At 51.5% G+C, this 13401-nt stretch overlaps 1 protein-coding gene across 1 annotated transcript; it reads right to left on the bottom strand.

Moving 5' to 3' along the window:
• Window positions 1–819: 819 nt before the first annotated feature.
• LOC116757159 (tubulin alpha-4A chain) lies at window positions 820–4898 on the bottom strand. The gene is made up of 4 exons (XM_032638572.1): window positions 4797–4898; window positions 2788–3010; window positions 2328–2476; window positions 820–1864 (listed from the first exon to the last, which is right to left on the bottom strand). Exons 1-4 carry the CDS (start codon window positions 4797–4799, stop codon window positions 893–895), a joined length of 1347 nt encoding a protein of 448 aa, XP_032494463.1. The 5' UTR covers window positions 4800–4898; the 3' UTR covers window positions 820–892.
• Between the last annotated feature and the right edge of the window lie 8503 nt (window positions 4899–13401).

Here is a 13401-nt window from a genome sequence, read left to right as displayed (position 1 = left end):
ATCACCAGGGAGGGGAGGCAAGGGCAGGGTTCGCATCTCCTGCTCCTGAGATTGAAGCTTCTTCCCCGCACTGTGCCCACCCCCAACTGCTGACGTCAGTGTGCGTCCCAGGGTGCCTGTTAGCAAAGTTGAAGTTTTCCCCAGGGCCCTGGCAGGAGGCTCCCACCAGCTAGCACAGAGGCTGAGGCCAGAAAGAAAGCACAAACAGAGGGGAAATGACCTGACTTTTAATGGCACAACCCTAGGCCCCAGCAAAGCAGCGAGACCAACAGTAAGCTTTGCAAAGCTGCTAGGAGGTGCAGTGACACAAACAACTCTAGGAGATCGCCCTTGTTCCCTCCCATCCCCCAAGCTTATGACTAGGCTCCATGCCCAGGAACTCCGGGCCAGCTCAGCCCCACTCCCAAGCCCTTATAACGCACAGAGGTACCTGGGCCAAGCCTTGCTTCCAGAGTCAGTGAATGCAGAGCAGCGGGAAGAATAGGGTAGCCGTCTCTCAAATACAGAAACTGCTGGGCTTAAACTACTACTTGGAACAGAAGTGAAGCCTCAGATCCTTTAACAGCTTATGGCTGGACAGACGGGTCCAAGACTTGGTCCTCATCTCCCCCCTATCCTGGGCTCCTCTAGGATCATACACGGGGTCATGTTTCCTGGGCCTGGCAAGGAAGGTCTTTCTTTCCTGGCCTGAAGTTCTCACTTTCAGCCATGGAAGGGAAAAAGTCATGAGCAGCACATAGTGAGGGCAGCAGCAGAAGCAGCAGCAGCACAAAAGGGGACGAGGCAGCAGAAGCTTAATCACTCACAGAGGGGACAAGAAACCGTGCAAGGAGACCGTTTATTTCGAAAGGATTTTGCAATAAACATAGTGAGTGGACTCCAGGCAGCTGTTCTATTCTTCTCCCTCATCCTCATCCTCATAGGAGTCGATGCCTACTTCCTCGTAATCCTTCTCCAGGGCAGCCATATCCTCCCGGGCCTCGGAGAACTCACCCTCCTCCATGCCCTCGCCCACGTACCAGTGCACAAACGCCCTCTTGGCATACATCAGGTCGAACTTGTGGTCCAGGCGGGCCCAGGCCTCAGCGATGGCGGTCGTGTTGCTCAGCATGCACACGGCACGCTGCACCTTGGCCAGATCACCCCCGGGCACCACAGTGGGGGGCTGGTAGTTGATGCCAACCTTGAAGCCCGTGGGGCACCAGTCCACGAACTGAATACTGCGCTTGGTCTTGATGGCAGCGATGGCGGCGTTGACATCCTTGGGCACCACGTCTCCACGGTACAGCAGGCAGCAGGCCATGTACTTGCCGTGACGGGGATCACACTTCACCATCTGGTTGGCAGGCTCGAAGCAGGCATTGGTGATCTCTGCCACCGACAGCTGCTCGTGGTAGGCTTTCTCTGCAGAGATGACTGGCGCATAGGTGGCCAGGGGGAAGTGGATGCGAGGGTAGGGCACCAGGTTGGTCTGGAACTCCGTGAGGTCCACGTTGAGGGCGCCGTCGAAGCGCAGGGAGGCCGTGATGGAGGAGACGATCTGGCTGATGAGGCGGTTGAGGTTGGTGTATGTCGGGCGCTCGATGTCTAGGTTGCGGCGGCAGATGTCATAGATGGCTTCGTTGTCCACCATGAAGGCACAGTCTGAGTGCTCCAGGGTGGTGTGGGTGGTCAGGATGGAGTTATAGGGCTCCACCACGGCTGTGGACACCTGCGGGGCTGGGTAGATGGAGAACTCCAGCTTGGATTTCTTGCCATAGTCAACAGAGAGCCGCTCCATCAGGAGTGAGGTGAAGCCAGAGCCAGTGCCTCCTCCAAAGCTGTGGAACACCAGGAAGCCCTGAAGTCCTGTGCACTGATCAGACTGAAAGGCAAGAAAGTAAAGAGCAATGTGGGCAGGGAAGGGCCCTGAGGAACTCTTTATCTTCTGGCTTCACAAACGCCTAAAATTTCTCAGGAGTCAAGGCAAAGACTAATGAGTATCCCATAGCTGCAGCATGCTCTGGGACATGTACAATTAGAGATGACCCCATGAAATGGATGTGGGAGGGCTTCCCTGGTGGCGCAGTGGTTGAGAGTCCACCTGCCGATGCGGGGGACACGGGTTCGTGCCCCGGTCTGGGAAGATCCCACATGCCGTGGAGCGGCTGGGCCCGTGAGCCATGGCCGCTGAGCCTGCGCGTCCGGAGCATGTGCTCCACAACGGGAGAGGCCACAGCAGTGAGAGGCCCGCATACCGCAAAAAAAAAGAAATGGATCTGGGAAAAAATGTTTCTGACCATTAGCATCCTCTCAAACGCTCCCTTCCTTCCATCCCAAGTTCTCACCAGCTTGCGGATTCGGTCCAGTACAGGGTCAATGATTTCCTTGCCAATGGTATAGTGACCACGAGCGTAGTTGTTAGCAGCATCCTCTTTCCCAGTGATGAGCTGCTCGGGGTGGAAGAGCTGTCGGTATGGGCCATTTCGGATCTCATCTGGAAGGGCATAAACCACATCATTAGGGCAGAAACCACAAGGCTGTGCTCAGCACATACCTCCCTCCCCCAGCCTGGTAACTGTGGTCAGATATATGGAAGAGCTCATCCTTCTGCCAGCCTGAGATACCAGTGTGTATGGGAAACCCAGACCTGCTGCCCAGGCCAGCCTGCAATCAGCTTGCCTTCTTTAGCTTCCAGCAGGGCAAGGGGTTTTTAGGGCCAGGAAAGCCAGGTCTACACACCCTCTCTCCAGAGAGAAGCTTAGAGTCACTTTCCATCCCCTCAATTCCACCCTCTCTTCCTCTCACCGATTACGGTGGGCTCCAAATCCACAAAAACTGCCCGGGGCACATGCTTTCCAGCGCCGGTTTCACAGAAGAAGGTGGTGAAGGAGTCGTCCCCTCCACCAATGGTCTTGTCACTGGGCATCTGCCCATCTGGCTGAATCCCATGTTCCAGACAGTAGAGCTCCCAACAGGCATTGCCCATCTGAACACCTGCCTGCCCCACATGGACTGAGATGCATTCACGCTGAAGGATAAAGAGAGGGGACATGGCATAAGCTCCACATACATAAGTCCTTACCTCATGAGCCTCTCTCCCACCCTATCACCTACCAGTTAGGATCACTCAGTTGGCAAAAGTGGAGGCTTGGGGCTGGGCAGAGGTCAAAGAGGCTGGCAGCCTGCCCAGGCTCCCCTGCATAGGACTTTCCAACTGGAGGCACCCAGTAGGGCAGGCCAGTCCCTCAGCCTACTTCTCCACTGGGACCTTGTCAAGTAAGAGCTGTGGCTCCACATGACCCTGCTACATTCACAGGACACTCAGGGAGGACGGAGAGGGCAAGTGCGTATGAGACAGGCAGACACTGCAGTAACTGAGACAAGGACAAGCGATTTTTCAGCTGTTCCCAATCCCTACTCCCACAAATCAGCTTCTCAAGAGCCTGAGGAGGGACAGAAGGTTTTCCGGAGCTATGGATTTATAGCTAGAGGTCCCCAGCTTGATTAGTTCTTTGCTCTGAGGATGGAACAACTAGTATTTCGTATAACCCTCTCCCCCTTTCATTCTTGCGGGCTGCAGAGGTGTCTCAGCCTTCCAGCCAGGCGTCAACTGACCACGCTGGCCAGCAGGATGCCCTCCCCCCACCGCCTTTCAAGCCCGTCTGGCTGCGTTCGTCACCTCCACCCCCACACCCTGGGTGTCTTCACCACCTTCGTCCACTGCGGAGCCCTCACCGAGACTGCAGAGAGCAAAAGACGGCAGGCGCAGGCAATACGGGTTGTGGGTACTGGGGCACTCGCTGCCCTAGGCTCATCCCTGCCAGTGTGAAATTAACCTCTGAAGAGCCAAAGTGGTGCCACGCAGGGCCGGCGCAGCCTCCCTTTTCGACACCGAAATGGCGGGGTGACGGTTTCCAAATACCCAGAAAAGGAAGCGGAACCTGCGGTGAGGCCCCAGAGGTAACCGCCTTGCCTGGGCAGGGTGAGCGCCATCCTGCACCCTGGCCCTGCATTCGCCCCCCCCCCCCCCCTTCTAGATTCTTTCCAGTTACATCCCGGCGGAAAGCGAGGATTGGATTTCGGTCCCGGTCCCTAGGCTATAAATACCACCCCCCTACACACACCTCTTTCCCCTCCCCCCAACCTGGCCCCGGCCGCACTCTCGCTCAGCGCCAGCTGTCTCTGCCCGTCCGTGCACCCTGATTCCGGCTGGAGAGAATCCGGCTCGCCTGACTAGGCTGAACCCCATTCTCGCCACCCCTCCAGGATCAGAAGAAGGGTGCTGAGTCACAGGGGACTGTGGGTAGGAGGGATACACACACAGTCGGAGGAAAGGGGGATGCTGAACCAAGTAATCTGACCCCCTCCACCTTCTTGCGCCAAGCACGTGTTTGGTCAGTTCCGGGGACCGGGAAGTGAGGGGGAGGCTAGGGGCGGAGGGCAGCCGACCGGGTCTCCTCGCCAGCGGAAGAGACTGGGCACGGGACCGCGTGACTCCCCTCAGGAGAATTAGGGCACAAAATGCTTGGTGGAGCAGGAGGGGATTCCAGGAGGACTCCTCTCTGCTCGTGAAGAATCCCACCCCACTCCACTCCCTTCCCCAGCCTCCGAAAGTGGACAACGTGGCTCAGCCAAAGTCACCGGGAGGGGGTGGGGTGAGGGAAATGCACCCCCCACCCCCCCACCCCACTCCCCCGCCAACTCCTCGAGACCAGGAACTTCGGATGGAGGGCTCCGAGCATCCCGGGAGGGAGGTTCCCCGAAGAAGAGGGGCAATTAAGGGACGGGCGAGATGCCGGCAGGGCCGCACTCACCATGGTGAGTCCAGGCGGTGGGTCTCACGTAGAGTCCGGGTGACGGGTCTCAGTGAGAACTGCGCTAGCTGCAGTGCCGCACCGCTCTTATACGCGGGGGGCGGGCCCACGCGCCCCGACCGCCCACCAGGAGCTGGGCAGCCCATAGGCCACGCCCCGAAAGATAGGCGGCCCGGAGGGGTGGGGCCAGGGCGAGTCCCCTCCCCCTGGCGTGCCCCCGTCCCTCACCTGTCCCGCGTGGGTTAGGGGTAGCGACCGGAGCTTTAACCCTGCGCTCCGGGTTTTGAGCCGACACTCAGAGCTCCCGAGCTCCGCTGTTGGGACGCAGGGCGCAGTGCCAGGACGAGTCTCGCCACCTGCGTCATGGGGGCGCCTGTGGCTCAGGTGTTCTGACTTAGGGCGGGTGCTGTAGAGACTGTTTATCCGAAGTGGCTGTAGCCAGCCTTCGCCGGTGCCCTCCCCGACCCGCCTCCCTGGAGGCTCCGGCCGACTGCCTGGCTCTGGCCTGTCCCCCAGGAACCCCTTGCAGCTGCAAGCGGCCTGCTGGTCCCCGGCCGGGATGGCTGGCCTTCGCCAACGCCCGTGGGCGGCCGAGGACCAGGAGCTGCACAGCCTGAGCCCCAGGTTTTCGATCCCTTAGGCTGCTCCGCGGAGCCGAGCCCCACAGTCTGTCTGCGAGGGCCGACCCCCGGAATCTCCTGCGGCTCGCAGGCCACCCGCCGGTCAGTGGCCCCGTCATCAGCGCCGTCACTATTAGCCGGCCCTCGCCATCGTCACCTGCCCGTTTTCCTGCTGCCAGAACTGCCTGAGCTCTGGACCGAAGCCCTCAGTACCTGGATTCGCATCTTGACTGCCCTATGTGACCTTGGGCAAGTGACTTAACCTCACTGAGTCCTTGGCATTTTCACCGGTGAGAGGAGACAATGATTCCACCCCCAGAAAGCATTGTTGTGAGGTATCATAACGTTTGTTGACTCCAAAGAGGAAAAAAGGAAATGGAGATTCAGATATCATGGCTGATTTTGACTTCCCCACCCTCTTCTGTCCCTAAGCCACAGGCAGGATCTGCGACATGCATCTCAACGCCCTCAGAGCTCAGGTGGAGCTCTCAGCTGAAGCTATTCCTTCTTTTTACATTTCATTTCCATTTCTTGCAAGAATGGGCTTTTCAATCTACTTCTGCTTTCCCTTGCATGCCTTACATTTTCTAGCTGTCTCCCTTCACTGAGGAAATCATCAGAAGTGCCCTATGTGCCTATTGGTCACATTAAGAAACCTGTCTCCCAGGCTAGTCACTTAGAAAGCATTCACCTGCCTCTCCTATCAGAGTGTTTCCTAGGGCCAGAGCTGCCTGACAGAACAACGCATCAGGATAAAATAACTAGCAATGGCAACTTTCTACCAACAAAATAGCTAATCGACACCTTACTTAGGCAAGGCATGGAAAGAAATACAGTGAAATATGACAAGGTCTGTTTTCCCAGTAGACTAACCATATGGTTGGGAGAACAAGACTCATTCATTAAAAAGAAAACTGGCAAGGGCATACAATGAGGCTGCTTTGGGAAATGGGGTCATGGTCTCTACAGAGCAAGGAGCCTTGGTGATTACAGAACACACGGCCTCTTGCAGACCTTCCCTGGCCCTCTTTTTTCCTTGTGCACCCCAACCCCAGCAGAATGAATATTTTAAGAAGATTGCGCTATCTTAGGGCAAAATCGAAAACCTATTTGCCCTTCAGGTTCAGCTTCTTTCTTTGTAAAACTGGGATAATAACTTCGGATTGTGAGGACCAGATGAACTGAGGGATGTGTACGTACACAGCAAAGCACCGTGTATGCAGTTGTCTGGACTCTTAGAGCATTTTATTCATTTATTTTAGCGTGTGTAGCACATCATGCTGCGGTTATTCTTGTACACGTCCATCTTATTAGATAGCGGCCTTGTTGAAGGTAAGGATTGTGTCTTATTCACTTTTGTGTCTGTAGCTCCTAGTATGGCGCTTAGCATGTGGTAAAGATTTGCTAAGTGTGTGTCAGGTGAATTTTTTCACTACAGAGATGGGACTAAAGTTAAGGTGAAACTCTAAGAAGTCAGAAGTTTCAAATTAGCAGCCTGGAGGCCAAATTCGCCCACAGTGTTAACCCCCGTAGCGTTTAGAATATGAAAAAAATCAGGAATTGTCTTTGGGGCATCCCCAAAGACCACCCCTATGTTAGGAGACTTGCCAGACAGACTCTCAGGACTCAGCATAAACTTGGACTCACAGCTAAGGTTTATTACAGTGATGTAGGAACAATACACAACTGGATGATAAGGGGAAAAGACACAAGCAGAGTCTGAAGGAACCTATGCCCTCTCCCTCCCATAAGGGCTCACACAGCGTACTCTTCCTCCAAAATGAAAATGCGACAACGTTTTCCTGCAGTGTTTCTGCCCAAGAAAGCCCGTTAGAGACCCAGCACCCAAGGTTTTTAGTGGGGTCTGGTCGCATAGGCACCTCTGCCTTGCACTTACCAAAATTCCAGACTCTTTAGAAGAAAAGCAGGTGTTCAGCATAAATCATATCGTTTACGCACACCATCTAGGCACAATGAACCATGCTTATCAGTTAGCTGTTGACTGGGCGCACTCTAAGAGCCAAGTTCCCAGATGCCAGCCAAGGGCCAACCTTGCGAGCAGGCCTTTCTAAGTCTCAGTTCTGCTATGTTAACTCTTTTCTGCACGATCATGTAAAAATCCAGATTTCCAGCTTATCTTGAAAAGAATTGGAAGATATGACTATTCTAGGCCTGCATTCCCATTTAGCAATTGTGATAGGCAGAATCGCTCCCCACCAAGATGTCCACATCCTAATCCCTGGAATCTGTGACTACGTTACCTTACATGGCAAAATCCCTGGAATCTGTGACTACGTTACCTTACATGTCTTTTTGGATGTGATTAGGGTAAAGGTCTTGAGATGGGAGGTTATTCTGGATTTTCTGGGTGGGCCCAAAGCAATCACAAGTGTCCTTATAAATGGAAGAGGGAGGCAGGAGAGTCAGAGTCAGGGAAGGAGAGGTCAGAGTGATGGCTTTCAAGATGAAAGGAAGCCATGGTAAGGAATGTGGGCAGCCTCCAGAAGATGGAAAAGGCAGGGAACATATTCTCCTCTAGAGTCTTTAGAAGGAAGACAGCCATACCAACACCTTGAGTTTATCCCTAAACAGGCTTCCAATTCCAGTGTGCAGGGCAGGGGGCTTCCCCACACACCACCAAGCAATTCTCAGACACCAGCATGGTGTTCAAGAATACAACTCAGGGCTTCCCTGGTGGCGCAGTGGTTGAGAGTCCGCCTGCCGATGCAGGGGACACGGGTTCGTGCCCCGGTCCGGGAAGATCCCACATTTCGCAGAGCGGCTGCGCCCGTGAGCCATGGCCGCTGAGCCTGCGCGTCCGGAGCCTGTGCTCCACGACGGGAGAGGCCACAGCAGTGAGAGGCCCGCGTACCGCAAAAAAAACAAAACAAAAAACAACTCTATTCTGCCACTTTCTGCCTGGAGACAGCATCAGATTCCCCAATTAAGGGTTTGGTCCTACAAGACTGTCACCCACTCCCCACTTCAGATGCCAGTCGCTAGCCCAGGTTGTTGTCTGTGCTTCTGACCCACCAGCTACAAATTGGAAGTTCCAACAGCCCCCTCCAATTCAGGATACCAATCACAAGTCCAGGTTGTTACCCATCTTTCTGACTGACCGGCTGTAAATTAGAGGTTACCATTACTTCTTCCTTGGGTTCAATTAATTTGCTAGAGAGGCTCACAGAGTTCAGAGAAACATTCTACCTACTAGATCACTGGTTTATTATAAAAGGATATAAGCCAGGAGCAGCCCGATGGAAGAGATGCAGAGGGCAAGGTACGGGGAAAGGGCATGAGCTTCCATAGCGCCAGGAGCGCCACTCTCCCAGCACCTCCATGTGTCCACCATCCTGGAAGGTCTCCAAACCCCATCCTTTTGAGTTTGGCTGGAGGCTTCATTACATAAGCATGACTGATTAAATCATTGACTATTGGTAATTGAACTCAATCTCCAGCTGCCCGCCCCTCCCAGGAGGTCAGAAGCGGGTGGTGGGACTGAAATTTCTAACCGTCTAATCACTCAGTTGGCTCCACTGACAAGCAGCCCCCCTCCTTAGGTGGGTCCAAAAGTCACCTCATTAACGTAACAAAAGACACCTTGATCACTCTCAACACTCAGGGTTTGGGGAACTGTGAGCCAGGAGGAGTGGACAAACATCAAATAATATATAAGAAATATATTTTGGTCATCTGAGTAACCATATATATTTTTTTCTTTTAAATCATGATACTGCAATCCCTATAAGACCTATTTTGGACTTCTGACCTCCAGAACTGTGAGATAATAAATTTGCGTTGTTTTAAGCTATTAAGTTTGTAGCAATTTCTTACAGCCTCCATAGGAAACCAATAGGCAACAAATGCAGCTGGGTGGCGGCTACTCTCTTAGGATGGGCAACAAGCTGCTCCAGTTCAGGCAGCCCTCATCACTCTGTGTCTCCCTGACACAGAAGACCAGTGCCTGTTTCCATTTAAAATCATATGCTCAACCCACACCACACATTTACATTACCCTGGCCCCTGTAGCAAGGAGTTCACAACCACTGAGCAGGCCTCCTGGCAGGAAAAATGGAGAAGACAAGGTTTTTCAGGGAGACATGCCCAAGGCGTGTTAGTGGAACATAGGTTCTGCTCCTGATTGTGCATGTGTGTTTGTGCATGCTCATGTGTGTATGTGCATGGCTGTGAGCGTGTATGTATCTTCTCAGGGTATATACAGATCCCCTGAATTAGGGCCATAAACTCCGGGTACGTGTGCAGGTAACAGTCCATATTACCAGATGGAAAACTCTTAGACATTCACATACATGTACAGAATCTAGAAGACGATGCCAGACACTTCTTCACTCTTCCTCATGACGCATTGCTTAGTCCATTTACCCTACATGGATGTCCATTCTCTCTTTGGATCGCTCTCCCTCTTCACCATGCCCATTGTTATCTCTGTCTTTTCTAAGTCCTTCTCAGAGTCTCACCACAACCTTGGAGCAGTGCAGCAAGGTCATCAAAGTTTAAAATGTCTCCATTGATTCCATCTGGGAGAGGTGGAGCTGAGCCTTGGTGCACATCCTTCCACTTTTTCAGATGGAGCATCTACCAGCTGTCCTCCTCCTCACAGACCCATCTTTCCAAAGGAATATCTCCATGTCTTCTCTCCTTCTTGCTGTCCACGCAGACCTGGTTCACATGCTCCACTTAGATGTTCTTGCCAAGGTCTCTAGTGACCTCCATCTTGCCAAAGCCAAAGGCCATGTCTCTCTCTTCATCGTTCTCAGCCTCTCAGCAGTATTTGACATAGCTTATCCCTCCCTTATAGTGTTTTGTAGTTGAAGCACTTCCTTCTTGGCTTCGATGACACCTCCCCTCCTGGTGTCTGTTCTGGCCACTCCTTTTTGGTGGTCTTTGATGGTTTACCTCTAAAGGGTATTCCCCATAGCTCAGTCCCAGGCTTTCCATGTGCTTTTCTCCCTGAAGGAGCAATCGTTGAAGGTGAGTGATGAGTATATGGGGTTTTATTATGTTATCTCTACTTTGGGGTATATTTTTAAGTGTCCTTAATAAAAAGTGATTGTAACATATTTAGGGTTACTCAAAAAAAAATACCCAGAGTATATACATTGCCAAACTGAAGTGCAAGAATTGAACAAAAAGAAAGACATGTCACCTATATGTTAATGGCTCTCAAATGTATACCTCCACTTTGGACCTCTCCTCTAAACTTCACACTCACATGACTCTTTGCCTTCTTGACATCATACCTCGAAAGCACATTAGACAGCTCAACATAACACATTCAAAGTAGAACTCTCAGTATACTACCCTCATCCCACTCCCTGCCAAACCTGCTTCTATCCTAGGCTTCCGAGTCTGAGTCAACAACATCACCTTCCACCCAAGTGCTTAGGTAAAAACCTAGGATCATCCCGCATTCCTCTTTCCCTCTCTCCTTCCCCTCTTTTATTAGTAAGAATGTTTTAGCTTCAAGTAATGGAAAGCCTAACTACCAGCAGCTTAAACAATGGGTACATTTATTATCCTACAAGAAACCTCGAGTGCAGGGCAGTTCCAGGGTGGATTCAGTGATGTCACCAAAAAGTCCGGTATTTCCAGCTTTCTGCTCTGGCATCCTCAATGGGCTGGCGGCAACTTCTCTCCTAATCACAGGACGGCCGCAGCAGCTCCAAGTATTATGCCCTCATATGATACCATCCTAAGGCGGGAAAGGGGTTTGGTTTCCTCCCACATCTCTTTTTATCAGGGAGAAAAACCTTTCCTTAAAGCACCCTAGCAGACTTTCCCTTATATCTCACTGGCCCCAGGCCTAAACTAGTCACTGGAAGGAGGGAATGGAACTACTAGGAATGGTTTGGACTAACCTTTACTTAGCCCTAGGTCTAGGGAAAGGCCAAGTGGAAGTTACCAAGTTGGGCATGACCAAGTGGAAGGGTGAATAATTATACAAAATCAGGACCATGCCAGCAAAGAAGAAGTGGAGGCAGGGGTCAGGTGAGGCCGTTGGTGAGGTCTGCACACTCCAGATTAGCATGTCCTATCACTTTACTTCAAACCCAGCTACTTCCCCCATCCCAACTCTAGTCCAAGCCACCAGCCCCTCATTTCTGGATGTCTGCCATAGCCTCCTAACCAGCTTCCTTCTCCTACTCTTGAATCCCTATAATGCATTCTTCACATAGCAGCTGAAATAATCTCTCTAAAACAAAACACAAAGTAGGCAATGAGGCTTGCTTAAAACCCTCCCATTGCACTTGTAATAAAAGCCATTCTCCTTGCCAGGCCCCTTTACCTCTGTGACCTCATCTTGCATAGCCCCCTCCCTCCCTCCCTCGGTTTCCTTATACACACCAGGCTTGCTCCTTTGCACTTGCTATTCTCTCTGCCTGGACCACTACAATCCAGATCTTGGTGTGGCCATCTCCTTATCGCTCAGTTCAAATATCACCTTCTTAGAGAGTGGCTTCTTCTCAATAGTAGCCCTCCATCTCTTTCTGGGCCATTATCCTGTTTTGTTTTCTTCATGTGTTCATTGCTATCTGAAATTCTCTTGTTTGTTTAGTTATTATGTCTTCCCACAAAAATATAAACTCCTTAAAAGCACAGACTCTTGGGGCTCCCTGGTGGCGCAGTGGTTAAGAATACACCTGCCAAAAAAAAAAAAAAGAATACACCTGCCAATGCAGGGGACACAGGTCTGAGCTCTGATCTGGGAAGATCCCATATGCCGCGGAGCAACTAAGCCTGTGAGCCACAACTACTGAGCCCGCGTGCTACAACTACTGAAGCCCACACACCTCGAGCCCGTGCTCCTCAACAAGAAAAGCCACCGCAATGAGAAGCCCAAGCACCACAATGAAGAGTAGCCCCAGCTCGCCGCAACTAGAGAAAGCCCACGTGCAGCAACGAAGACCCAACGCAGCCAAAACCAATAAATAAATAAATAAATAAATAAATAAAATAAAAAAGCACAGACTCTTTTTGCTTACCACTGTATCTCTGGTATCCGGAACAGTGCTTGGCACATAGCAGACACTCAATTAAATATTTGTTGAAGGAATGAAGAGTTTTGATTACCTCTCATTTTATAACTTAGATACATTAACATGCTCTCGAAAAATCTCAGTCTCTTTATTCTGTTTTACATAAGACCCCTCCCTCTGCCTGCCTTTGGGATAATTTTCTTTCCGGAATTAGTGTTGTCTAGGTTGACTCTGAGATGCCCAACTTCAAAGACCAGTTGGGAGAAGTTGGGGTGCTAGCAGGAGACTTTTGGGCCCAGTGGGCCCCAAATCCATTCATCTGGATAATAATTTCTGAGGTCTATGGCTTCATGGATCAACCCAGGGTAGACTGGGCTTCCTTACCTTTGAAGTGTTGGTTGGCTGTGTCTTCTCTCCAGGGATCTTGGCCTCTTAGTTCCAGGTAGGAGAGAGAAGACTTCAGTCCATAGCCAAAATCAGAGTCAACCATCTTAATATTCTGGGTCGCACCCTTGTATGCTGTGGTGAGAAGGGCTCTGAAAAAAGACCCAACCTCAGGATAACTCTCTCACCATTTGCCACATTGGCTGAAAATTCATATTAGCATCTTCTTCCTAGATAGGGCTGCTATTTGCTAAATCTAGCATTCCTATTCCTGGTCACGGTGCTGGCTGCAAGTGTGACTGGAGACAGGTAATGTGGTTTCCAGGCAGCATTAGGGTCCATTTGAGGTTAGTGGTCATGCATTTGAAGTCAGATCAGTCAGTATGGTTCTGGGTTTTTCTACAGCCACTGTTTAGCTGGGTCAGTGCAGGCACAGAATTGGTGAAGAGATGGATTTAACCAGGGTTGTGGTTTAGTCAAACGAGGAAACTGAAGCTAGACAGAGGAGAGGGAGTTGAGGGACGTGCAAGGGAGTGTTGACCACTGACCATAGAATTTTTTTTTTTTTTTTTGGCTGCATTGGGTCTTTGTTGCTGCGCGTGG

This window comes from Phocoena sinus, chromosome 7, assembly GCF_008692025.1.
Source record: "Phocoena sinus isolate mPhoSin1 chromosome 7, mPhoSin1.pri, whole genome shotgun sequence".
Lineage (NCBI taxonomy): Eukaryota > Metazoa > Chordata > Mammalia > Artiodactyla > Phocoenidae > Phocoena > Phocoena sinus.
The sequence above is the reverse complement of the archived record's forward strand: the minus strand, read 5'-3'. Positions and strand labels throughout refer to the sequence as shown.

Coding starts and splice junctions, on each gene's coding strand:
- LOC116757159 (XM_032638572.1), bottom strand. Junction 2,477..2,787: donor TTTGGAGCCCACCGTAATCG/GTGAGAGGAAGA, acceptor ATGCCCTTCCAG/ATGAGATCCGAAATGGCCCA. Junction 1,865..2,327: donor TGGACCGAATCCGCAAGCTG/GTGAGAACTTGG, acceptor CTTGCCTTTCAG/TCTGATCAGTGCACAGGACT.